The sequence below is a fragment of the Odocoileus virginianus genome, chromosome 26, assembly GCF_023699985.2.
Source record: "Odocoileus virginianus isolate 20LAN1187 ecotype Illinois chromosome 26, Ovbor_1.2, whole genome shotgun sequence".
Taxonomy (NCBI): Eukaryota; Metazoa; Chordata; class Mammalia; order Artiodactyla; family Cervidae; genus Odocoileus; species Odocoileus virginianus.
In genome coordinates, this window is record NC_069699.1 from 8,993,734 (window position 1) to 9,017,600 (window position 23,867).

The following is a 23,867-nucleotide window of genomic DNA, read 5'->3' on the forward strand; positions in this document are numbered from 1 at the left end:
GGGATTGAGTCACCTTAGATTTGAAGGTTAAGTTAGGCCCAGGGAAAGAACCTGAGAAAGCTCCAAAGAGCTTAAATTTCCCTAATCTTTTGGAGAGGCAACATAGCATACTGGCTAAGAATGCAGACTCTGGGGCCAGCCTGCCAGGCTTCCAGGTCTGGCTTGGCCATTTACTAGACAAGGGCTCTGAGACAGGGTGGGGTCACAGGCCCTTTGCTGCAGTGTTTGCACCTGGACAGACTCTTCCTGAGCAACAGAATACAGGAAACTATAAGGGACTAAGGAAACTGCATTTGCAGTTGGGACAAACTATGAACAGTAAGACACAAAAAGGCCCAAACCCAGCTGTCACTTGTGAGGTACTGGGAGCAAAGCAGGGCCCCACACATGGTCCCTGCACACAGCACCACAAGGGGGTGGGCAGACCACCTAAGCGTCCCCTCCAGCCTGACCCACTGATCTGAACCACCATCCCCTCCCCACCCCATCTAAGAGACCAGCCAGCCATTGGGAGCAAGGGAACTTGTTACTTATTTCTGCTCCCTCGTGCCACGGCAGAGTCCCAGTAAAGCCTTGCCTGAAATTCTTGTCTACTCTCTCATCAGTTTCTACTGACGGTAACAAAGGTTTAGATACAGGAGCAGAAATGGCAACCTGCAAGCCCTTTTGGAAGCTTCTGGTTAGATCACAACCTGGGCCAAACTCAGAATTCAGGGGTGGGAAAATTCACACCATTTCTCAAGAGGAGGATTCAGAAAGGATTTGTAAGGGTGTGAATGAAGTGAGCAGGTGACGATTTGGGGAGCTCAATGCAAGCAATTTATCAAAACACTTCTCAGCTCAGTACAGTCGCTACCATTCAGCTGAGCTCATACCGGGCATCCAACCTGCCTGCTGGCACAAGCGTAAGCGTGTTTCCTGGAAGGACGTGCTTCAGGGAACCCTGCAGAGCAGGGGGCAGGACGGAAGGACGAGGTTCTGGGCCTTCTTTCCTCTCAGAGCTGCTCCACTTTGACTTGTTTTATATATTGAGGTTCTCCATGAGGTTTTGTTTGAAAAAAATTCTGCCATTAAAAAACCTTTAACAAATTTTCTCTTTGGATGTATTCAGACCAACAGGAAGAGCTTACTTAGTCCATGTTTCCTTGGTCCCTGCATAAGTGCTTTTGCTCATCTGTTTAAGTCTGTACCTTGGGTGATACTCAAAGGCCTCCATAAGAAAGAACTTCTGGGAATCAGTGATTATATGTTCTTTACAATTATGAGTCACCAATAGGTAAGAAATTTATTTATAGACAAGTGCCAGGGAAAGTTTCAATGTATTTTCTCTTTTGGGCAATGAGAACTATTATGTATCACGTAACCTGTTTCCCTTTTCACTTTGGCCACATGGAAGCTTGGTGCCAAATTTAGGTCCCACATTTCATAACTCTTAAAACTAGAATCGCCCACTGAAATTCTAAAATACAGATTGCAAGGCTTTAGCCAGAGAGATTCTGTTTCAGTGTGAACCACTGGGCTGCCCCTGCTGGCTTGATTCTTTCTATTCTCCTTCTGTCCTGGACTTGCCTTCTGATTCTAATACGGGTTTCCCCTGGCCCTGATTGGTCTTTCATGCAGCAAGTCAGTTATTCCTCAGTCCAGACCAGCAGTGAGCAGGGGTTGCTCCCAGGGCCAGTGAAGGCACTGAGCTGCTTCTTGCGATAGGGGCCTGTCCTGGGAAGGAGGAAGGTACTCAGCCGAGAAGGGTAGGAGGCACCAGACCTTCTAAGTCTGTGAGTTTGAGAATCCAGGTGTCTTCCCCAGTGAGCAACCCTGGGGGAGGCCTAATCTGGGGCACGAGGGCAGGGCTGGGCCTGAGGGTTAGAAGACAACACCCTGGGCTCTCAGCGAAGCAGGACTCTGGCCCAGAAAGAGCCACAGCCCGCCAAATCTCCTGTAACTTCTGAGCATCTGATCACACAGGGTCAACGTGGGGATCTTCACTCTCGTGGGCACCTCCAAGTTTAGGTGGAGTAACCAAGGTTCCCAGAGTTTAATCCAACATTCAGACTTGGCCCACAGTTGTTAGAAAGAACATGATTGTCCTCTAGGATGATTCTGAATTTAGAATTGAATGTAAATGTTGAAATAAATCCATGGTCCTAATCTTTTAGGGTTATTTGTATTTTTAAGATAATTGGCATGTTAAGTTAGCTAATAAATTAGCCTTGGATTCATTTTAAAACATATGATTGAAGACTTTATTTAGATTTGTGATTTTAAGCTGAGACTTATATTAAGTTTATAAATAATATTGGAGTATTTAAGATACCAAGATAGATACTAAGTTTTATTGGTTAGATTTATCAACCTTGGTGAAATAATGAATTATTTAAGTACTTGGAAGCTTTTAGAGTTACATGAATCATGAAATGCTTATGTATGTGAAAGTTGCTCAGTTGTGTCCAGCTCTTTATGACACCATGGACTACACAGTCCATGGAATTCTCCAGGCCAGAATACTGGAGTGGGTAGCCTTTCCCTTCTCCAGGGGATCTTCTCAATCCAGGGATCAAACCCAGGTCTCCTACATTGCAGGCAGACTTTTTACCTGTTAAGCCACAAGAGAAGCCCAATGAAATGCTTATAAAGGAAATCAAATGTAATACATTTATTAATATAGTAATTTCAAACAAAGGGAATTTAACGAAGTTACAAAAACCTCCTGAAAATAATTGCTTGAAATTTCTAATTTCATAGATTCATAATTAATGATTATGAAGATTCATAATTAGAATATGTAGATTCATAATTAACAAAATTAAAGCTGAACTTAAGGTTCTACATTTGTGATGTTAATAATTTCAATGTTAAGTTTTTTAAACTGAGGTAGTCTTCTAATGAAAACTTTCTCTTGAATCTCTTTGAAAATGCTAATTAGAATTACATTCCCCCCCCCTCCTTTATCCTACAGCTCTTATTTTCTCTGCAGATAGTTCTGTTTGTGAATTTTTCTTCCCTGTTGTTGCGGTTCCCAGTGGCTGCCAGTCCCTCAGTGACCGTCAGAGGACCAGGTGGGTCACCCTCATGGCCTGAATGAGTTTCCCTTCGTGTTTTACTTCTGTTTGCTCAACAGCTGTGTCCCTGAATGAAAGGGCCACCTCTGCACCCCGTGGAAGTGGGCAGGGCTGGTGTCTTACCCTGCGATTCTTTCTCTCTGTTGTGTTCTCTCCTGCTCTCCCTCCTCCTACTCTTTATAAGACTGTTTGCCTTCTGCTCTTTTACACACGCTGGTATTAGATTCACTCCAGGGCAGCCACAGAGCTCACTGCTCCCGTTTAAGAGGGAAGACGGAGGAGGAAGAAGGAGCATTCATGGAGTATCTCCTCCTCCTCCTCACAGCATTCAAGCCCTCCTAGAGGGTGTAGGCATTGTCGTCCCATTTGACTCATTGGGGTTCACCTTTAGTGGTTTTTCCAGTAGTCATGTGTGGATACAAGAGTTGGACCGTAAAGAAAGCTGAGTGCCAAAGAATTGATGCTTTTGAACTGTGGGGTTGGAGAAGACTCTTGAGAGTCCCTTGGACTGCAAGGAGATAAACCAGTCAATCCTAAAAGAAATCACTCCTGAATGTTCTTTGAAAGGATTGATGCTGAAGCTGAAGCTCCCAATACTTTGGCCACCTGATACAAAGAGCTGACTTATTAGAAAAGACCCTGATTCTGGGAAAGATTGAACGCAGGAGGAGAAGGGGATGACACAGGATGAGATGGTTGGATGGCATCACTGACTGTATGGACATGAGTCTGAGCAAGCTCTGGGAGTTGGTGATGAACAGGGTAGCCTGGCATGCTGCAGTCCATGGGGTCACAAAGAATTGGACACAACTGAGCGACTGAACTGACTGACTTAGTTGTTTTAAAAGTTGAAACTGAGCTTTATTGAGCCGTGCAAGGATAGAAGCTTAAACAAGAAAATGCACAAGGATCAGAAAATGTCAGATGCCTGCCTCGTGGTCTTGTGATGGATGATATACAGTTGGGTTCTTTCCTTGGGAGTGATGGAATATACTAGAATTGCATAACTGGAGATGGGGTGGGGAGGGCGGGGAGAGAGAGTGCCGTCAGCAGACAGAACAGATATGATGGTCATTGAAACATTTGCTCATCAGAAGCGGTGGTTGAGAGTTCAGGTTTCAGAACAAGAGGATGGAGATGAATTGGCCCTGGCTGACTCACTGTACATGTGTGCATGCCTTATTTTCTTTAACTTTCATCACAGCCAGAAGTGAGGAACCTGGGTCACTGTGGACATCAGAAAACTGTAGGCCAGTAATCTAGAAGGCAGGATCTGAACCCTGGACTCAATGATTTCAAACCTTCCAAACCTGGGCCTTTTCAAATTCACGCTAAATTGTTAGCACAATCCTCAATATCCTCCATCTCAGCTCTGAAGTCTCATTTTGCCTGCTTCCCCCCCCCCACCCCCCGAACTTATGTATGTCTGTGCTGGGTCTTCATTGCTGTTCTTGGGCTTTCTCTAGTTGCAGCAAACAGGGAGTTGCGGTGCTCAGGCTTTAGGATGTGAAGGCTCAGTAGCTGTGGCTCGAAGGCTCCAGAGAGCAGTCACAGTAGTCGTGGTGCTGGGACTTAGTTGCCCCAAGGCATGTGAGATCTTCCCCGACCAGGGTTTGAACCAGTGTCCCTTGTATTGCAAGGCATATTCTTAACCACTGGGCGACCAAGGAAGCCCTCCTTTTGCCTTCTTGATTTAAGTGAAACCCTTGTTCTCTGTGATTCTCCTGCAGCTTTTTTTCAGCCTGTGTTGGTAGCAGGGTGCCCCTGGGATGACTGGCTTGAAGGTCTGCCTTGTTCCTCATCAGAGCTTCTACACTGCAGGAGAATACTGGCCAGACTATGGTGGACAGGGCCCTATGACCTCTTGAGGAGGGGTGATCTGGGGTTGTACTGGTCATGTGAGCCCAGGGATCTACCTCCTTGAGGCCTGTATGTGTCAGGCTGGTGGACGGAGGGGTAGGGTCGCAGGCGTGGTCTAGGGCTGCCCAGCTGTGCCATCCTTGCTGTGCACTTTTGGGGTCCACCCTACCCATGCCGGTCCTTCCCTCAGGCCTTTGCCTTCATTCCCACGCCTTGCCTCAGCCCACACTCTGTTGTGCCCAGAAGTTTAAAGTCTCATTGAATAATTCTTCACCGAAGATGTGCCATAAACTAACAGTGACTGAATTCTCCTAGGTCACCAGTGGGCGTCAGTTGGATGTGTCAGTTGATGTTTGTAGACTGGCCCTTTGGGCTGTATCTGGTGGACATTCTTCCCATTTCAGCAGGGCTCACGCGTGCACCTGGAGTCAGCTCTGCGTCTGCTGAGCCGAGCTGGTCCAGGGGCCAGGCTGTCTATTCTCTGCTGCGTGGTCACCCCGAGTCCAGCAGGGAGCACGTGCTTGTTCACGGGCAGCGCAGCAGGGGGCTGGGGGCAGTAGCCGCCCACAGACCTCCATGAGGCCCAGCTCCCTTCCACCACCTTCTGATGGTTCAGGCAAGTCACCGGGTCAGGCCAGCGTGCAGATGGCACAGCTGTGAAGAAAGAGGGAGAGATGCTTCTTCGTCCCCGGGCCTTCCCATCTCTGGTTTTGTCTGGGTCCTGGGTGTGGTGTCTGGCTGCCAGCGGTGATGGCTTCTGTGGGGGTCCCCTGTCCTCTGACCCTGGACGGCTGTGTGTGAACGATGTGACTGCTTGCAGAGAGGCTTGGTGGAAGCTCTCAGTCACACGGGGGCTCAAGAGCCTCCTGATCTTCCCAGGAAGCTCTGAGAGCTGGAGCGGTTGGCGAGGCTTCCGCCGTTCATATCTAATCCAGGCGCTGATTGATGGAGGCGGTTTCGCTTTGATTGTCCCTGGGAGACAGGAGCCACTCACAGGTCTGTGGCCATTTACGGGCAGAGCCAGAGGCTGGTCCTCCTTGTGGAACACTTCCCTCCTGGTAGAGGTTATGTTATTACACCCTCTGGCCATCGTGTCGTCCCCTCACTGCTGAACCCTCACCAGCAGCTCCCAAATAGGCTCTCCCGCTCCTGCCTCCAAAGGCAAAGCTCTGGGATTCCACATCTTCCCCCCACCTATCACCCCATTGCTCCCTGCCTCTTTAGAGAAAAGACTTTAGAAAGAGACACTCACTGTCCCTGACATCTTTGCTTCCATTCCTGTTGAACTCCTCTCTGGAAACTGCCCTCGGCCAGGACCCTTGCTCAGGCAGGTGGTCACGCTGGGTCTCATCTGATTCAAACACATGGCCCCTTTCTCTTCCAGGAAACTCTCCCCTCATTTGGAATCCACTCCACCTCCTGATTCGCTGGCCAGGACATCCTCATCTTCCCTGACCACTGACAACCTAGGGCCCTGGGGTTCAGGCTCCAGGCCTTTCTTCTCTCTTATCTGCATCCCCTCGGTGATCTCATCCTGTCTCCTGGCTTTAAACACCCGCTGCGTGCCAATGGTGCTCACTTTATATCTCCTTCCTGGTCTCCAGACTCTCTCAACTGCCCGTGCAACGTCTCTGCTTGGTTGTCTAATTGCAGCTCGACCTTGGCCTGTCCCAGACTGAATCCTGATCCCCAAGACCTGCTCCTGCTATGTCACCCCCATATCAGTTAAAGGCTTCCCTCTCTCTTCACCAACTCCTAACGGTCACTGGATCCTTAGATCTCTCCCTTTGGTTTGGGGGTTTGCATTTTTTCCTTTATGATGTAACTTTATTTTCGAATATGTTAAACATTTATGCAGTTCAAAGTCAAAACAGTATTAAGAGGTATCCTTAGAGAAATCTCATTTCCCTTCTGACACTTGACCCCATTTTTCAGTGTTTCTTCTGGCAAAAATAGGCACATATATGTATTTCGCCCTTTTTCTTACACCAAAGTTGGCATACTATATGCATTGTTCTATATCTTGTGTGTGTGTTTTTTTCCACTGAACAATGTATCGTGGAGATCACTCCAGTGCACAGAAAACTTCCTCATTCTTTTTACAGCTACATCAGAATTTCATTGCATGGATGTAATTTATTCAACCAGACCCCTACTGACAAACATTTGAGTTCTTTCCAGTTGAGCTGCTATTGCAAATAGGGCTGCAGACCTTATGTATATGCTTTGTGTTTTGATCTTGTGTTTTGTGATTTGGAAGGGTGTTTTAGGGTGGATTCCTAGAACTGTGGGTGAAGGATGTCATCAAGAGAGTCTCGGAAGTGGCGCAGGGTTTGTGACCTGGTGTAGCCCCAGGGAGTGCAGAGCCTCCAGTGCCCAACTTAGGTATGGCCAAGGACGACATGGAAGGAACCTCCCCCAGAGTGTGGGGTCGTGGGCCCAGAAAGCTGTTGAGGCAGCCTTTCCCAAGGGGCAGACAGGGGCCCACTCATGGAACATTCTGCCTGCTCCGGGTCTCCTGTTGTCTGGGTCTCCCTTTTAGAATTGGCTCTTGGTGCCGTGGAGTTCAGCCACGTCCTTACTGGTTGTCTGCCTGCTGAGTCTGTCCGTTTCTGATGGAGGGGTGCTAGTCTCCAACTCTGCTAGTGGACTCATCTATTTCTTTATCTTTGAGTTTTCTGCAGTTTGAATACGATACGTCTGGATATAGGGAGGGTTTCCCAGGTAGCGCTGGTGGTAAAGAACCTGCCCGACAATGCAGGAGACACAGAGACACAGGTTGGATCCCTGGGTTGGGAAGATCCCCTGGAGGAGGGCCCAGCAACCCCCTCCAGTATTCCTGTCTGGAGAGCCCCACGGACAGAGGAGCCTGGCAGGCCATGGTCCATAGGGCCGCCCAGAGTCAGGCATGACTGAAGCGACTTAGCTGGCACAGATGCGTAGGGTTTCTCTTTTTTTCTTAAGGTGTAGACTTGATTGAACTGATCTCCAGTCGGTGTATAGGTAAGCCCGGGCTGCCTCTGCGCCTCAGCCTGCAACCAGAGGCTTCTTTCTCTCTCCTCCTTCTTCCTCCCTCCTGCCTTCTCTCCCTTTCATTCTCTCTTTTGGCGTTTTTCCTTCGTAGTGTTCTCTGATCTTCCTGGATCTGTGGTTTGCTGTCTGACATTAATTTGGGGGCAATTTCATTGTTACTTTAAATTTTTCTTCTGTTCCTTTCTCTCTCTCTCTCTGCTTCTTTCAATACTTCCATTCTATGTATGTGACACATTTTATAGTTGTCTTATAGCTCTGGTTGTTCTGTTCCCTTTTTTCCTCCAGTTTTTTTTTTTTTTCATCCCCCTTTTGAATTTTCAATTTGAGAAGTTTCTATTGACATATTCTCCAGCTCAGAGGATCTTTCCTCAGTCATGTCCAGTCTACTTACTGCTCCCATCAGAGGGATTCTTCATTTCTGTCACAGGAGTTTTGATCTCTCATTTTGCCATCGTGGGAAATCCTGGAATTTCTGGGTTGACTGCACAAATTCCAAAGAGAAAGCCAGGAAGAAAAGGCAGGGAGGAAAAGGAGAAATCTGAGGCCATGGGGATATCCTTTGCAGTTGCTGAATCAAGTCTCACTTGATGCCAGAACTAAATCAGGATTTTTAATGGACATACCCAGTAAGGGATCTTTATATTACAAGTCAGCTTGAGGTGAATCTTCTGTCACTTGTGCCTCAGAGCCCTCACAAATTCTGTACCTAACTCATAGGCTTATTGTGAGGTTTAAATAGCACTTAGTGACCGAAGCGTGGCAGACAATAGTACTCAGTGAACGGTCCCCAGTATTGTTACTGTGTTCTGCATGTTTTTACATAGTTCACTGTGCTTTTTTATTCCATATCCTAACACTGGCTTGTTTCTGTTTCCCTTTTTGGTATGATTCAGTTTCTACCCCCAAAGGAGAGAGGCTGAGGGAGGGGGCTGGTCAGCCGTGGACCTCTCACCACCAGCTTCGGCCCCGGGTCTTCCTTGCGAGGCCACAGCCGAGGAGCAACACAGAGGCCTCGCGCTGTGGTCGAAACTGCTCTGACATCTCATTTTCGTTCTTCGACTGATGTTTGTCTGCATCCACTTACACAGAACGGTTTCCAGTAAAGTGTTCCAAGTGCCTTTTTTCAGAAACCCAAATCCACATGAAAACAATGGCAACAAGAAAAAGGTGTAAACTTTCCAGGACAGGCCCAGATTTTGAAAATGTGATAAAGAGGTTATTGTGCGTCCGAACTTTTCACACAAGAATTGGAGGAGATTTAACACCAGGAATAATAAACATAGGAAAACCAGCTAATGCAGAGCAGATGGGCCTGCAGGGCAGTCAGTGCTAAGCACTTCGATGTCTCTCCTCTTGGACCTTTGGACTCAAGATGACTGAATGCTAGTTTCTCTAATTCCAAATAAAGTCAGTGCATTCGGGGAAACTATCAATATGATTGGTTTGATTTCTGGGATGATAAATGGATTAAGGTTTTTTTGGGGAGTGGGGTATTTCCCTCATGGCTCAGATGGTAAAGAATCTGCCTGCAATGCAGGAGACATGGGTTCAATCTCTGGGTTGGGAAAGTTTTTTAAGACCATATAATGTGGTGGATGTTTGACACTTGCTACTTTAGTCCTGACCCCAGCTCCATTTTACGAATGAGAAAATTGAGGTTTTAAAAGTGCAAATCACTTTACTGAAGGGCACACAGCTAGTATGAGAGCTGAGCTAGGATGGGTCCTAGGTCAGTCTCATTGCATATGCTGTGGTTCTGCAAACTGGGTAATAGGTGAGCAGGCAAACGGGGTCATGGCCACATAAATTTGAGAGACACTGTGTGTGTATATTTGTACATGCAGTGATTACATTTGTGGTCAAGTCTTTGTATGACTTAAGCTTTATTTTCTCTTGGATAAATACCTCAGAGTGGAAGGGCTAGGCCATAGGGTAGGTATAGGTTTAACTTCTAAAGAAACTGTTAAACTGTTTCTCAGGTTGGTTGCACCATTTTGCATTTCCAGCAGCAGTATATGAGAGTTCTGGTTCTTCCTCATCAGCACTTGGTATACTCAGCCTTAAACGTTTGCCCTCTTAATATCATCATAACAGATTTTCTTACGGTTTTCATTTGCCTTTCCCTAATGACTAATAATATTGAGTATGTTTTCATGTGCTTGTTTACAATCTGTATATCTTTTTTATTTTTTATTTTTCCTACCTACAATCTGTATATCTTTTTTAGTTAAGTCTTCAAGTGATTTGCATGTTTTTGAGTTGTTTCATATCATTGAGTTTTGAGAGTTCTTTAATACTTATTGATACAAGTCTTTTACTAGTTATCTGCTTTGCAGAGACTTTCTCCAAGTCTGGACTTGTATTTTCATTCTCCTAATAATGTCTTTTGAAGAACAGAAGTTTTTAACTCTGGTGAAGTTCAATTTATTTATTTATTTTAAAATTTATTATGTTGAAGTTGATACACAATGTTGTGTTAATTTCTGCTCTATGTACAGAAAAGTGACTTAGTTATACATTCTTTTTCATATTCTTTTCCATTGTGGTTTATTACAGGATATTGGATATAGTTCCCAGTGCTCTGCAGTAGGGTCTCGTTTATCCACTGAAGTCCAATTTATATGCCACATTTCTTAATTTCTGTTTCATATTTAAAACCTAGAAGAACTCTTGGTTTGATCTTACAACTCATAGATTTACTCTTTGGCAACCTATTCTACTATTCAGGCTATATGTTGAATTTTTTTCAATGATCAAATATTTAAAATAAAAATCAAATCAATCATCATTTTTGCAACATGGTAATCTTGCATCTCCTTGAGAAGAGCAATTATTCAGTTCAGTTCAGTCTATGAGCTTTGTTTCCTCAGCATAATCGTTACAGTGAGAGGGCGACGTCTTTCTTGCGTTTGATGCTTAGCTGAGGAGTCATATTTGAGGACCCCTGTTGATTGGTCTTTGGCCTGTTGCGCCCTCCCCTCCAGGATGAGGAGTGAGAGGCAACACAGTGCCACCAGAGGGCGCTCTCTCGGGGGCAGGAGCTCCTCCCGCGTCCCTGGTACCTCCAGTCCGCTGGGACCCTGTCTAAAGACTCATCCTTCTCGGTTCCACATGGAAGCAGACGGCTCTGCTGCTGCTGCCTAGCCCCAGGGGCAGTGAGGACAGGACAGGGCATGCTGACCCGACTGCTCCTACTCTGGTGTTCGTGCCCCGCTAGGAGCTCCGAGCTGCTACTTTCCTGCTCTCTGGTACCTTCAGATTTTGAACATCATTGGAACCACTGCCCAATCTCCTCTTCTGAGCAAGAGTCCTCTCGTATGTGTGCCTAAGTGTAGGATTCCTTTCCAAATCTGATTAGACTGACTTAATGTTTCAGGGATTTTCAAGATTTCTTATCTAAAAGGAAACCCCTTCTGATTTTCCAATTTTATTATGGATCAAAACCACATTTGTCTCATTCATGGAGACCTGTGTTGAGAGGAGAGACTGTAACTGATGCTTTATTGTCCAACTTGAATGGAACCTATGGGCAACATTCGTGTCTGTAGAAGAATCTCAGTATTTGAAAGGCCACCAGTACAGACCACATATGCCAGTTGTTGTCAGGACAACTTGGTTTGCATCTTCGCTGCTTGCGTGTTGGGGAAAGTTCACCAGGTCCCACCATCAGAGGGGAACATGTGACCATTTTTTTAGAAGTGAAACTTCGGACAGTTCTGTCCGTGTTGGAGAGGCCATGTGTCACTGTTGACAGTCCCAGCCAAGCTCAGACTTCCAGTCATTCCCAGCAAAGCAGCAGCCCTGTGAGTGAAGGGGTGCTGGATCCTTCAGACGAGCTCCGCTCCAGCTGAGTGCCGCTGAGACCCTCCGGTGATGCCTCAAGAAACAGAGGAAGCGCCCCTCTAAGCTCCAGGTCCTTAGCAGGCTGCTAAGCGTTTGAGCTGAACCAGTGAAGCCAGCCCTTGCAGAGAGCACTCTAGTGAGGGAAGCAGTTAATAACAATGTGAAACGGATCGAAATCGGGGTTCTCCTGCATTGCAGACAGATTTTTATTTTTTACCAACTGAGCTATCAGGGAAGGCTTTTAGGAGCACAGAGGAAAGGTATCTTTTAGCTGTGTGTGCGCGCGCGCACACACAAACACACACGGGCATTGCACACACTGCATTTAAACCCTCAGAACAGTGGGTGGCAGCTGCAGGAAATCACTTAAGGAGGATATTTCAGGAGCGTCCACTAGTGGCTCACATCTGGAAAGCTGGTGCGAGGCAGATTTGACGATTTACAAAAGTGACTGTAGAGAAGGAAGCCCAGCAAGGGTGGGCCACTGACAGGAGGATGCGGTTATAGCTGCCGGGCCACGGGAAGCCGAGGTCTTGAACTTTTAAGCCAAAGGAGGCTCTGAAATTGCCCACTTAACCATGAAGCTGCTTTAAGAACAGTGTTCTGAATTTTTTTCTCTTTTACTCCAGATACAGACAGCTATTTCTAACAGTAAAATAAATTGCATAATAATATTAAATTGCTAACATTTATCACTTGCTTCCCACGTGCCAAACACACTGCATTGTGCTTTCCAAGGCATATGTCACTGAAGCCCCACAACAACCTTGGTGATCCTGTTTACAAATAGGGAAACAGGCTTGGAGGGTTTAGTAACTTCTCTAGGTGACCTATATGATGTTACAGCTGAAGGTATGCATCCCCCCAGAATTTGTGTGTCCTAACCCCCAAGTGTGACTATATTCCAAGTAAGGAAGTAACTGAAGTTAAGTGAGGTCATAAGACTGGAGCCCCTCCCTGATAGGATTAGTGCCCTTATAAGAAGACCCATCAGAGAGCTGGCTTTCTCTCCACGCATTTACATAAGGAAGAGGTCATATGACACAGCAAGAAGGTGGCTGGCTGCAACCCAAGAGGAGAGCTCCTACCAGTCACCAACCCTGATGGCAACTTGATGTTGGTTGGACTTTCAGCCTTCAGAACTGTTAGAAAATTAATTGCTGTTGTTTAAGCCACCCAGTCCGTGGGGTTTTGTCATGGCACCACCCCCCCCCCCACAGGCTATACACCCAACAACCCACCACACTGGGATTATAAGCACCAGAGCTCCTTACTCATTGCCCTAAACCACAACCTAGAAATAACCATTTGAAAATTTTTATGTTTTGACAAGTGCCATGATAGTCTTAATATTTAAGTTGAGGTAAGACCTGTTTAAAGAAAGCTGAGTGCCAAAGAATTGATGCTTTTGAACTGTGGTGTTGGAGAAGACTCTTGAGAGTCCCTTGGACTGCAAGGAGATCCAACCAGTCCATCTTAAAGGAGATCAGTCCTGGGTGTTCATTGGAAGGACTGATGTTGAAGCTGAAGCTCCAGTACTTTGGCCACCTGATGCAAAGAGCTGACTCATTTGAAAAGACCCTGATGCTGGGAAAGATTGAGGGCAGGAGGAGAAGGGAACAACAGAAGATGAGATGGTTGGATGGCATCGCCAACTCAATAGACATGAGTTTGGGTGAATTCTGGGAGTTGGTGATGGACAGGGAGGCCTGGCGTGCTGCAGTTCATGGGGTCGCAAAGAGTTGGACATGACTGAGCAACTGAACTGAACTGAAGACATATTTTAAAAACGTGGCATTATCTGTTCCAACACTGATGGTTGTTACTTAAAGCAGTTTCACTAAATTTGGATCTCTGTAAAAAAACATTTGTTTTGAGCATGGAAGCAGGTTGGAAATATTGCACCTGATAATAACAGTGGGAGTTTTGGCATATGAAATAATTCAATGGGAAGGTATTTGCTTAAATCTCTGCCTGCTATTATAGTTGAAGGTTTGGTGATAGTACTTGCCCTTCCTATGAACTTTCTGGATTTCAAAACCATGTGGAAGTGTAATTTGTCTCACATAAAAAAATAAGGTCGGGCAACTTTTGAAGCATTAACATCAAGAAGCATATTAAGCCAAGTATCAATCATTTAGAGAATGACCATCAGGTTGTGAATGACCTTGGCCCTTTTGCTTTCTCTCCCTCCTCTGACAATTTGGTGAGGATACGTTTCTTCCACAGGCTGGCTGGTCTCCTTCACCTCTGCTGGGAGTGCAAGTGAGTTTCGGCCCCTCAACAGAGGCCAGGCTATTCTAACAGGATTTCGCTTTGATGGATGCTTTGGCTTTATGGATAGAGCATCTTCTGCATCCCAGTATGGCTCTCTGTAGACAACTTAGGCAGTACAAAATGATAGATAGATGATGGATAGGTAAGTAGGAAGATAGATGGATAGATGATATGGAAGTCAGCAAGAACAGCCCATAGTCTCAACTGTAACCATCACTAACATTTCAGGTAAACATCCAGACCTCTTTTTTTTGGGGGGGGGCATTATTAATTTTATTTATTGCTTACTTGTTTTATCTTTTATCAATGTTCTCGATTGTTTCCATTCTTTTAAGAATTCTAAAAATTAGTATAATTTTAAAAGGTTACACTTCAGTTATTATAAAATACTGACTATATTCTCCATGTTGCAAAGTACATCCTTAAGCATATTTTACATCTAATAGTTTGTATCTCCCACTTCTCCACCCCCATATTATCCCTGCCCCCTCCCCACTCAGACCGCTTTTTGAATCCTTGTTGTTCATCCTGGGACACTCAGATAAATCACTTATCCTCAGTGCCTGAGTTTCCTCATCTCTATTATTATTTGGTCAGGGGGACATGATCTGTGGCTTACTGGATCTCAGTTCCCTGACCAGGGACTGAACCTGGCCTATAGTAGTGGAAGCGCAGAATCCTAACCACTAGGCTACCAGGGAACTCCCTCATACCTTTTTTTATGAGCATGGACAGAGGAGCCTGGCAGGCTACAGTCCATAGGATGGCAAAGAGTCGTACAGGACTTAGTGACTAAACAACAACAAAAGCTTACATTTGTCATCATATTTTCAGCATGTTAGAACTTGTGGAATTACAGCTCAAACAGTGCTCACAGGGAAATTTAGTGTGTGTATACACACATATCATCAGTTCAGTCACTGAGTTGTGTCTGACTCTTTGTGATCCCATGGACTGCAGCACGCCAGGCTTCCCTGTCCATCACCCACTCCCAGAATTCACCTAAACTTGTGTCCATTGAGTCGGTGATGCCATCCAACCATCTCATCCTCTGTCATCCCCTTCTTCCTCCCACCTTCAATCTCTCCCAGCATCAGGGTCTTTTCAAATGAGTCAGCTCTTCGCATCAGGTGGCCAAAGTACTGGAGTTTCAGCTCCAACATAAGTCCTTCCAATGAACACCCAGGACTGGTCTCCTTTAGGATGGACTGGTTGGGTCTCTTTGCAGTCCAAGGGACTCTCAGGAGTCTTCTCCAACAGCATCAATTCTTTGACGCTCAGCTTTCTTTATAGTCCAACTCTCATATCCATACATGACTACTGGAAAAACCATAGCTTTGACTAGACAGACCATTTTGACAAAGTAAAGTCTCTGTTTTTTTAATATGCTGTCTAGGCTGGTCATAGCTTTTCTTCCAAAGAGTAAGCATCTTTTAATTTTATGGCTGCAGTCACCATCTGCAGTGATTTTGGAGCCCCCCAAAATAAAGTCTGTCACTATTCCCATTGTTTCCTCATCTATTTGCCATAAACTGATGGGACTGGATGCCATGATCTCAGTTTTCTGAATGTTGAATTTTAAGCCAACTTTTTTAGTCTCCTCTTTCACTTTCATCAAGAGGCTCTTCCGTTCTTCTTCACTTTCTGCCATAAGGGTGGTGTCATCTGCATATCTGAGGTTATTTATATTTCTCCCAGCAATCCTGATTCCAGCTTGTGCTTCATCCAGTCCAGCATTTCTCATGATGTACTCTGCATATAAGTTAAATAAGCAGGGTGATAATATATAGCCTTGACGTACTCCTTTTCCAATCTGGAACCAGTCTGAAACATGTTCAGTTCTAACTGTTACTTCTTGACCTGCACACAGATTTCTCAGGAAGCAGGTCAGGTGATCTGGCATTCCCATCTCTTTAAGAATTTTCCACAGTGTGTTGTGATCCACACAGTCAAAGACTTTGGCATAGTCAATAAAGCAGAAGTAGATATTTTTCTGGAACTCTTGCTTTTTCGATGATCCAACAAATGTTGGCAATTTGATCTCTCGTTCCTCTGCCTTTTTGAAATCCAGCTGGAACATCTGGAAGTTCACGGTTTACATACTGTTGAAGCCTGGCTTGGAGAATTTTGAGCATTACTTTGCTAGTGTGTGAGATGAGTGCAATTGTGCAGTAGTTTGAACACTCTTTGGCATTGCCTTTCTTTGGGATTGGAATGGAAACTGACCTTTTCAAGTCCTGTGGCCACTGCTGAGTTTTCCAAATTTGCTGGCATATTGAGTGCAGCACTTTCACAGCATCATCTTTGAGGATTTGAAATAGCTCAACTGGAATTCCATCACCTCCACTAGCTTTGTTTGTAGTGATGTTTCCTAAGGCCCACTTGACTTCACATTCCAGGATGTCTGGCTCTAGGTGAGTGAGTGATCACACCATCGTGGTTATCTGGGTCATGAAGATCTTTTTTGTACAGTTCTTCTGTGTATTCTTGCCACCTCTTCTTAATATCTTCTGCTTCTGTTAGGTCCATACCATTTCTGTCCTTTATTGTGCCCATCTTTGCACGAAATGTTCCCTCGTTATCTGCAATTTTCTTGAAGCGATCTCTAGTCTCTGTACCCCTGCAGGAGACACTCAGACACAGTTCTGGCTCAGTCTCTGTGGGGTCTCTGGGTCCTGGTGACATGTGTCATATATAATATTTTATATATAATGCATATTACAAATTAGATATTAGAGAAAGAAAAATAGTAAGGCTAAAAATCTAAGCGTTCATCTCATGGTACTAGAGAAAAATGTTGCAAGTCTAGAGAAAGTAGAAGAAAAGAAAGATAAAAACATAAAATTTTAAAATTGGAAAGTGCATTACAGAAATAAAATCATTAAAGTTAAAAGTGGGTTCTTTAAAAAATTAATAAAACTAATGGTTCCTACAAAGACATATCAAGAAATAAAGAGTAAAAACACAAATTACAAGTAGGGTGGCCTCAGGACCCAGCGCCCAGGGCACGCCGGGGACACTGGGCGCTGGGGCGGGTCTCTGGGCTCCTCCGCGGCCCGCGAGGTGGTGCAGGGCTCGCGGCCCGCAGGGAGCGCTGCTGCGCCGTTCCGCCGCCGGCCACTCAGGCCGCCCACCCCGCGGGCGCGCCTCTCCGCAGTCCAGCGCCGCCCGGCCCGGGACCCACTCGCTCCGAGCGCGCACACTGCTCGGCTGGACAGAGGACGCCGGCCGCTCCGGGCCGCCCCGTGCTCTCCTACGGCGCCCGCTCGGCCCACCGCCCCCAGCCCGGCACCGCGTCCCGCCCGAGCCCGAGCGCAGAGTTCCGGCCCCCAGGAGTCTCTCGGCCGTCGGCGGACCCCTCGGCCCCTCCGCCGGCGCGCTCGGCGCCCTGCTCGCGGGGCTCAGGGGAGGGCGGCGGCCAGCTGGGGATGGGCGGCTCGGCGGCGCAGAGGGGCGCCGGGGGGCTCTGCGCGCTGCTCCTGGCGTTGGTGGCTGCAGGGACCCCCGCGGGCGCCTACAACCTGGACCCGCAGCGCCCGGTGCGCTTCCAAGGTCCTGCCGGGTCCTTCTTCGGCTACGCGGTGCTGGAGCACTTCCACGACAACACGCGCTGGTGAGTGCCCTCCCGGCCCGGACCCCGACCGCAGCCCGGCCCGGCCCGGCCCCGCGGCAGCCCCCAGGCCGCCGCCGCCTTTCCGGCCTCTCCACGCCGCCGTCCCGAGGGGGCGATTTAAATGTCTCCGTTGCGCGCAGCCCGGCCGCCTAGGAAAAGAAGGGACGAGGGAGACACGGTCTCCGGTCCCGGACGACCCGGTGGGCTCCCCAGGCGGAGGGGCCCGGGCGCCTCTCCGGGTGGGAGAACCGCCGGGATTGCCCCTCGGCCTCCCAGGCAGTCTCGGCTTAACTCAGGGTCGCGAAGTAACTTAGTTCCTCTGCCTCCGCGGGGCTCCGGAGGCCGGGCCGGCATCTCGAACGTCCCTCTCCGGGGCGACCGGCAGACTTCTCAGTTTCGAGAACTCTTGGTGGCACCCCTACCCCCAACCCGCCTCTCCCCAGGTTTAAGCCTCTCCTGCCGGCTTTTGCTGGAAGCAGTGTAACCGCGAAGGGCGAGGGGGAGTGGGCTCCGTGTGCCTGGGGTGATGCCAACTGGAATGGTGCTCAGGCTCATCAGGCCCTCTGGGGAAGGGAGCCGAGACGGTCGGGAAGGGGGACGATCCAGGACACTCAGTGACAAGGCCGGGAGGGCTGGCTAGTGAGTGATTTCTGGGGTGGCCTGGGTCTCACCGCACGCGGAGGCGGCTGCCCTGTGGAGAGGTCGAGGAGGACAGCTGCCCCCTGAATGCCCCCCTGAGAGCCCCCAGGGGGCTCAGTCACAGGAGGGGTCAGGCACTCCTCAAAGAGTTACGGGATGGATAGTTCCCCAGTGGGGGCCTAGGCGGCAGCTAGTCCAAGACTGGTTTTATTGTGAGCATCCTTAGGCATGGCAGGCTGGAAGGGCAAAGTCAGACCTCCTCTGTGCTCAGCACGTAGTTCTGCCTGGAATTGGACAGAGACTGATGGAACTGGCAGGGTTAGTAGATTCAAGTCCGGAGCATTCCTGGAAAATTGGGAACTTTGTGACCTGCCAGCCCTTTAACAATCATGATCTCTAGGAGAGCTGCCTCCAGGAGACCAGCTTCTCAGGTCTTTGTGTAGCTCCTGCCCTGTTCCCTATCTCCCTCCCTACTGTTTACCCCAGTTCCTGAGTGTAAGGCCAGCTGTCATTTCTTGCAATTGCCAAATCCCCCCTTGACAGCAAAGCAGGCTGACACCTTTTCTGTGTCCTCCCGTGTACTCAATGTCCCCTGTGGACTTTGAATTTGGTAGAGAAGGTGGCCTGGGCCGGAGCAGGTGGAGAATGCATCCCAGGATCCGAGGCCAGGCTCACGGACTGCGTGACCTTGGCACAAAGCTTGTGGGGAGGGCTGTCAAAAATAGGACCAGTCAGGGCAGGGGGCTGCCGAGGAGGGGCAGGCGGGGAAGCTGAAGCATCACTGATGCCGGAGGACCTTTAACGTACAGAGAGCTGCCAGGACCCTGCCTCCTGGACTTGGACGGGCCACAGGTGGAAGCTGCCCTAGCTCAGAGCAAGTAGGGGGAGTCAAGACCTGGAAAAAGAGTTCAGTCTGCTTTTTTTTTAAAAGTCTTTTGGCCAAGCCACACTGCATGTAGGATCTTTAGGTCGCCAGCCAGGGATCAAACCTGGGCCCCCTGCAGTGGAAGCACAGACTTAATTAACTACTGGACCACTGGGGATGTTCCCAGCCTGCTTTGTTTTTAAAAAGGGGGATGAGGAAAGCCTGTGTGGTGTGAATGAATTTGGCAAGTGCAGGAAAAGACCCAGGGTATGTGGCAGAGAGGGGGTGAAGATGGAGGGTCATGCTGATTAGTGGCCTTGGTGTCAGTGGAGATGTGGGGCAGATATTTCAGAGATCCATAGGAGCCCCTCATCACAGCCAGGCTGCTGGTCTCAAAAGCTTTCTCTCTGCTTCTTATACTGAGTGGGCTGCTCTTTTTTTTTAATTCTTTTTTTTAATATTATTATTGAGATATAATTCACACATAACATTAATTCCAGGGGTACAGCATAATGACTTGATAAATATATATATTATGAAATGGTCACCACAATAAGTTCATCCTAACATCTGTCATCAGACACAGTTGCAACTTGGTGTGCCATGAGAACTTTGAAGACTTACTCTCTTAGCAACTTTTAAATATGCAATACAATATTGTTAACTGTAGTCACCGTGCTGCACATTAATTACATCTCCATGACTTATTTTTATTAAATTCTCTTGGAGTATAGTTGTTTTACAGTGTTGTGTTACTTTCCACTGTACACAAGGTGAATCAGTTATATATGTACACATATCCCCTCTTTCTTGGATTTCCTTCCCATTTCTGTCACCAGAGTATTATGTAGCATTCCCTATGCTGTACCGTAGGTTCTCATTAATTTCCTATTTTATACATAGTAGTGTATGTGTATATCAATCCCAGTCTCCCAACAGCCTGCTCTTTTTATCTGACTTCTTGTCCCTATAATTTTTCAAGTACCAACTAATCCCTCCTGTGATCTATTTAAAGCAACTTTTCTTTTGCCTCCCCTGCTCCATACTGCCTTCATTTTGTATTAGTTCTTGCTTATCTCCTTGGCTTGTGTTCTTCTGCTGTTTCTTCCAAGCATCTTGGGCTTCCATCATAGCTTAGTCAGTAAAGAATCTGCCTGCAATGCAGGAGACCCGAGTTTGATTCCTGGGTTAGGAAGATCCTGTGGAGGAGGGCATGGCAACCCACTCCGGTATTCTTGCCTGGAGAATCCCATGGACAGAGGAGCCTGGCGGGCTTCAGTCCACGGGCTCGCAAGAGTCAGACACGACTGAGTGACTCAGCCACTGCCAAGCATCTTTCTCCCTGTTCTTGTCTCCCTTCTCCTGCTTCTTGGTCTTAGACCTTGAACATTATTCTCTGCTGCCTATGCTGCCCAATCTTCGAAGGAAGAGACTTCCAGCATCTCCTGTTTTCTCCTCTCTTTTCCTTCCATCTTTACAGGCTTGACTTACTACGATACTCGTGTAACTTCCACCAAAGGCCTCTCACTTGCATAGGCCCTGTGCTTAATCCTATACTCATAATTTTGTATTCATTTTCTTAAAGGTAGTTGCCCTATATTTGTAGGATTCAGGCCCTGTGGAATCTGGAACTGTTAATTGGTCTCTACCTTAACTTTCAGCTCTGGGGTTTGTTGATTGACTTAGTGACTGATGGTTGGTCTCTACCTACCAGGCGGTCCTTGGGTCCTGGATCTTTTAGCTTTGCTTGAGGGACAGGCAAGTTGTTTCCAATGATTCATGATTACAAACAGCAGCAGGGTAAACATCCTTCTAACAAAAGCCTTGCGGACATCCTTAATTATTTCCTTTGCATAAGTTCCTGGGCTTAGAATCACTCGGTCAGAGAGGGAGGGAGGCTTTCAGGCATCTTCTCTGAGTTTCCATAGTGCCAGTGAAGTGGAAATGTGAACTTTAGGGCGATGTATTTACTGTGGAGTAATGTACCAAAGGCTGCTCCAGTCCAATGGGAGAGCAGAGCCTCCTACATGAAGGAGATTTTAAAAAAGGATGACAGAGAGTCGGGTTGGGTGTGGGAGGTAAGTGATAGACTTGACGAGGAAGTCATGGACTGAAACTCTGAATGGAAGAGAAGGCAGTGTTCACTAAACCTTACGTCTTCGCCTTTCTTCTTGAGCAGAGATTATTCTTTAGCTTCTTCATTCAGTCTTTCATGGTTTAATAGTCTTGCTTCATGCTAATCAAGCACCTTTTTACAGGTGGGAGGATTTTTCTTGTGTAAGGTGAGGAGGGAGGGAAGTGCTGCGTGGGGGGAGAGCAGCCCCCACTGACTGCAGGGGCCAGAGAGGAGGGGTCCCCGGACTAAGCGCCCCCCAGGTTCACATCCCAGAGCGCCCGCATGTGCTCTGTCAGCAGAACTAGTGCATCTTCTCTAATCCCATAGCTGAGCATCCCGAGCATTTCTTTTTTAAACCAGAGTTGTCGCTGACCGGAGGTCCTAGCTCCGCGTGTGTGGGGTGGGGGGCTCGCCTTCTGAGCCCCAGACCCTGCATCCTGCACCCGCGGTCATGCTGCTTTGAGAACCCAGCACGACCCCGGCTCTCTCCAAGGGTGTGGCTCGAGTAGCTTCTGCCGTCATGCTCTGGGCAGTGAGCGTTGTCCCCGTGGCCAGGTGGACCGCAGTACCCCAGGGAGTGTGATAGATGTCACTGGTATCAGTTTGGATGCAAACATGCAAGGGACTCGGTTTCTATTTTTTCCCAGTGATATCCGTCTGCCTGCCCTGAGCCAGCGTCCTCTCTCAAACCCGCCACCCCCCGGCTCTTCTCGCCCCCTTTGAACAACAAGCAAGAGGTACCAGGGAACACAGACAAAGCAGATTTCTGTCCCCTTCCTGTAGACGCGGATGGTCCCTCAGCTGCGGGGCAGACAACTGTAACACCCTGGAGATAAATACATGCCGCCCGGCTGGCGTCCAGGCCCCGGAATGGGGTTCTTTCACACCCTCCCCTCCCCTCCTTCCTCTCGGCCCCAGACGCCCCGGAGTCTGAGGCGGTTGGGTGCCCTGGCTTCCTTTCTGGAGACGTGCTTCCTGCCCCATCTCCCGGGACACATCAAGACAGCCGGCCGTGCTCTGGCCCAGAGCAAGTGCTCGGAAATGGAAGAGGCGCCGGCATTGCGCTTTGTTAAGGTTGTCTGAGCATCTCTCAGTGAGGAACAGGAGGCGATTCAGAGCCGAGGGGAACATGGCATCCTCTCATTTGCATGAAGCTTGACAATTAAGAGAACAAGCTAACTGGTTCCACACTGCCAGTGCAGTGGCCACGAGCCAGGTGTATTGCCATTTAAATTAATTACTCCCAGGGATTTCCCAGGTGGTCCAATTAAGACTCTGTGCTTTCACTGCTGAGGGCATGGGTTTGATCCCTGGTTGGGGAGCTAAGATCCTGCATCCCATGCTGTGTAGCCAAAAAAAAAAAAAAAAAAAAAGTTGCAACCAAATAAAATGAAGAATTCAGATCTGCAGTCGCACCACCACATTTTAACTTGTCAATAGCCACATGTGCCTTGCGGATGCTGTTTTCAGCAGCACACAGGACGTTTTCAGCATTGCAGAGAGTTCCAGGGCTTGTTTGGACACTGCACAAGTGCAGTGACTTATGTCTTTTTTTTTTTTTAAGTTTTTACTGAATTTGTTACAATATCGCTTCTGTTTTACATTTTGATTTTTTGGCCATGAAGCATGTGGTATCTTAGTTCCTTGACCAGGGATCGAACTGGCACCCCCTGCATTGGAAGGTGAAGTCTTAACCACCAGATTTCCAGGGAAGTCCCTGACTTGTGTCTTAAACAGCTCGACAGAGATCCGAAGGTGATGTAACAACAAGAACATAAAAGTCAGCCCCTGCATATCTGAGTGTTAAACCTGAAATGAGGGAGCTTAAATTTAATTAAAACTTAATAGCTGGCAGCCTCCTTTCATCCATTAAACATTGGACTGACTGCTCTAGGCTGAGGGCTGGGGATTCAAGAATGAAAAATGCACTCAGCCTGATGGGTGAGAAGAATGTGGGCTTCTCGGCTTGTACATCAGGCAGAAATAAGACGCGGGCTCCGATGTGGGAGGGCAGGTCCTCAGGCAGGCATGGGGAGTTCTGATGGGCAGAAAAGAGCCCCATGAAGATAGAACCTTCGGAAGGGGGACGCTGGGACCATGGGCCCTGTTCCCCGCCCCCGCCTGGCTTTGTGCAGAGGCACCCAGAAATGCTGGTGGCAGCCAGGCCTTCTCATAACCTCTGTGCTGTCCATGCTCGGTGCTCAGGCCGGGCTGTAACCCCACTTCCCCATCTGGGTTTTCTGGACGTAGCTTTTCCAGACCTTGTTCCAGGTTCTTACTAGCCCTGCAGTGCCTGCTGTTTCAAAGTGCTCAAGAAGAGATGACATGTGTGTGAGGCCCCAGTTCTAAAGGGCCCCGGACAGCATCCCTTGAGGGTTTCCATGACATTTCCCTGAAGATCTCAAGAAGCTGGCGAGGGTGCTGTTTCCCAAGCTAGTGCTGAACGCTGGCTGGGGCAGAGGCAGCTGTCACACTCCAGAGAGAACCTTCCAGGGCAAGAAGACAGATTCTCTCCAGCCAGTCTCTAACAGCCCAGAGTGTGAGAGTGTGAAGGGCCGGGCC

General features: G+C 47.8%; 1 protein-coding gene across 4 annotated transcripts in view; it reads left to right on the forward strand.

The window, feature by feature from the left end:
• The first annotated feature begins 17,240 nt into the window (after positions 1-17,240).
• The window catches only part of ITGA9 (integrin subunit alpha 9), a 356,853-nt gene continuing 350,226 nt past the window's right edge, over positions 17,241-23,867 (forward strand). For 3 of the 4 annotated variants that reach the window (XR_011483592.1, XM_070455417.1, XM_070455418.1), the window contains exon 1: positions 17,242-17,685. Coding sequence is in view for 3 of the 4 variants with exons in the window: in XM_070455417.1 (XP_070311518.1) it covers positions 17,501-17,685 (185 nt within the window). In the remaining variant the exon portion in view is untranslated. Of the gene's footprint in view, positions 17,686-23,867 lie in introns of all 4 variants that reach the window. The other variant, XM_070455419.1, reaches the window with a different exon arrangement.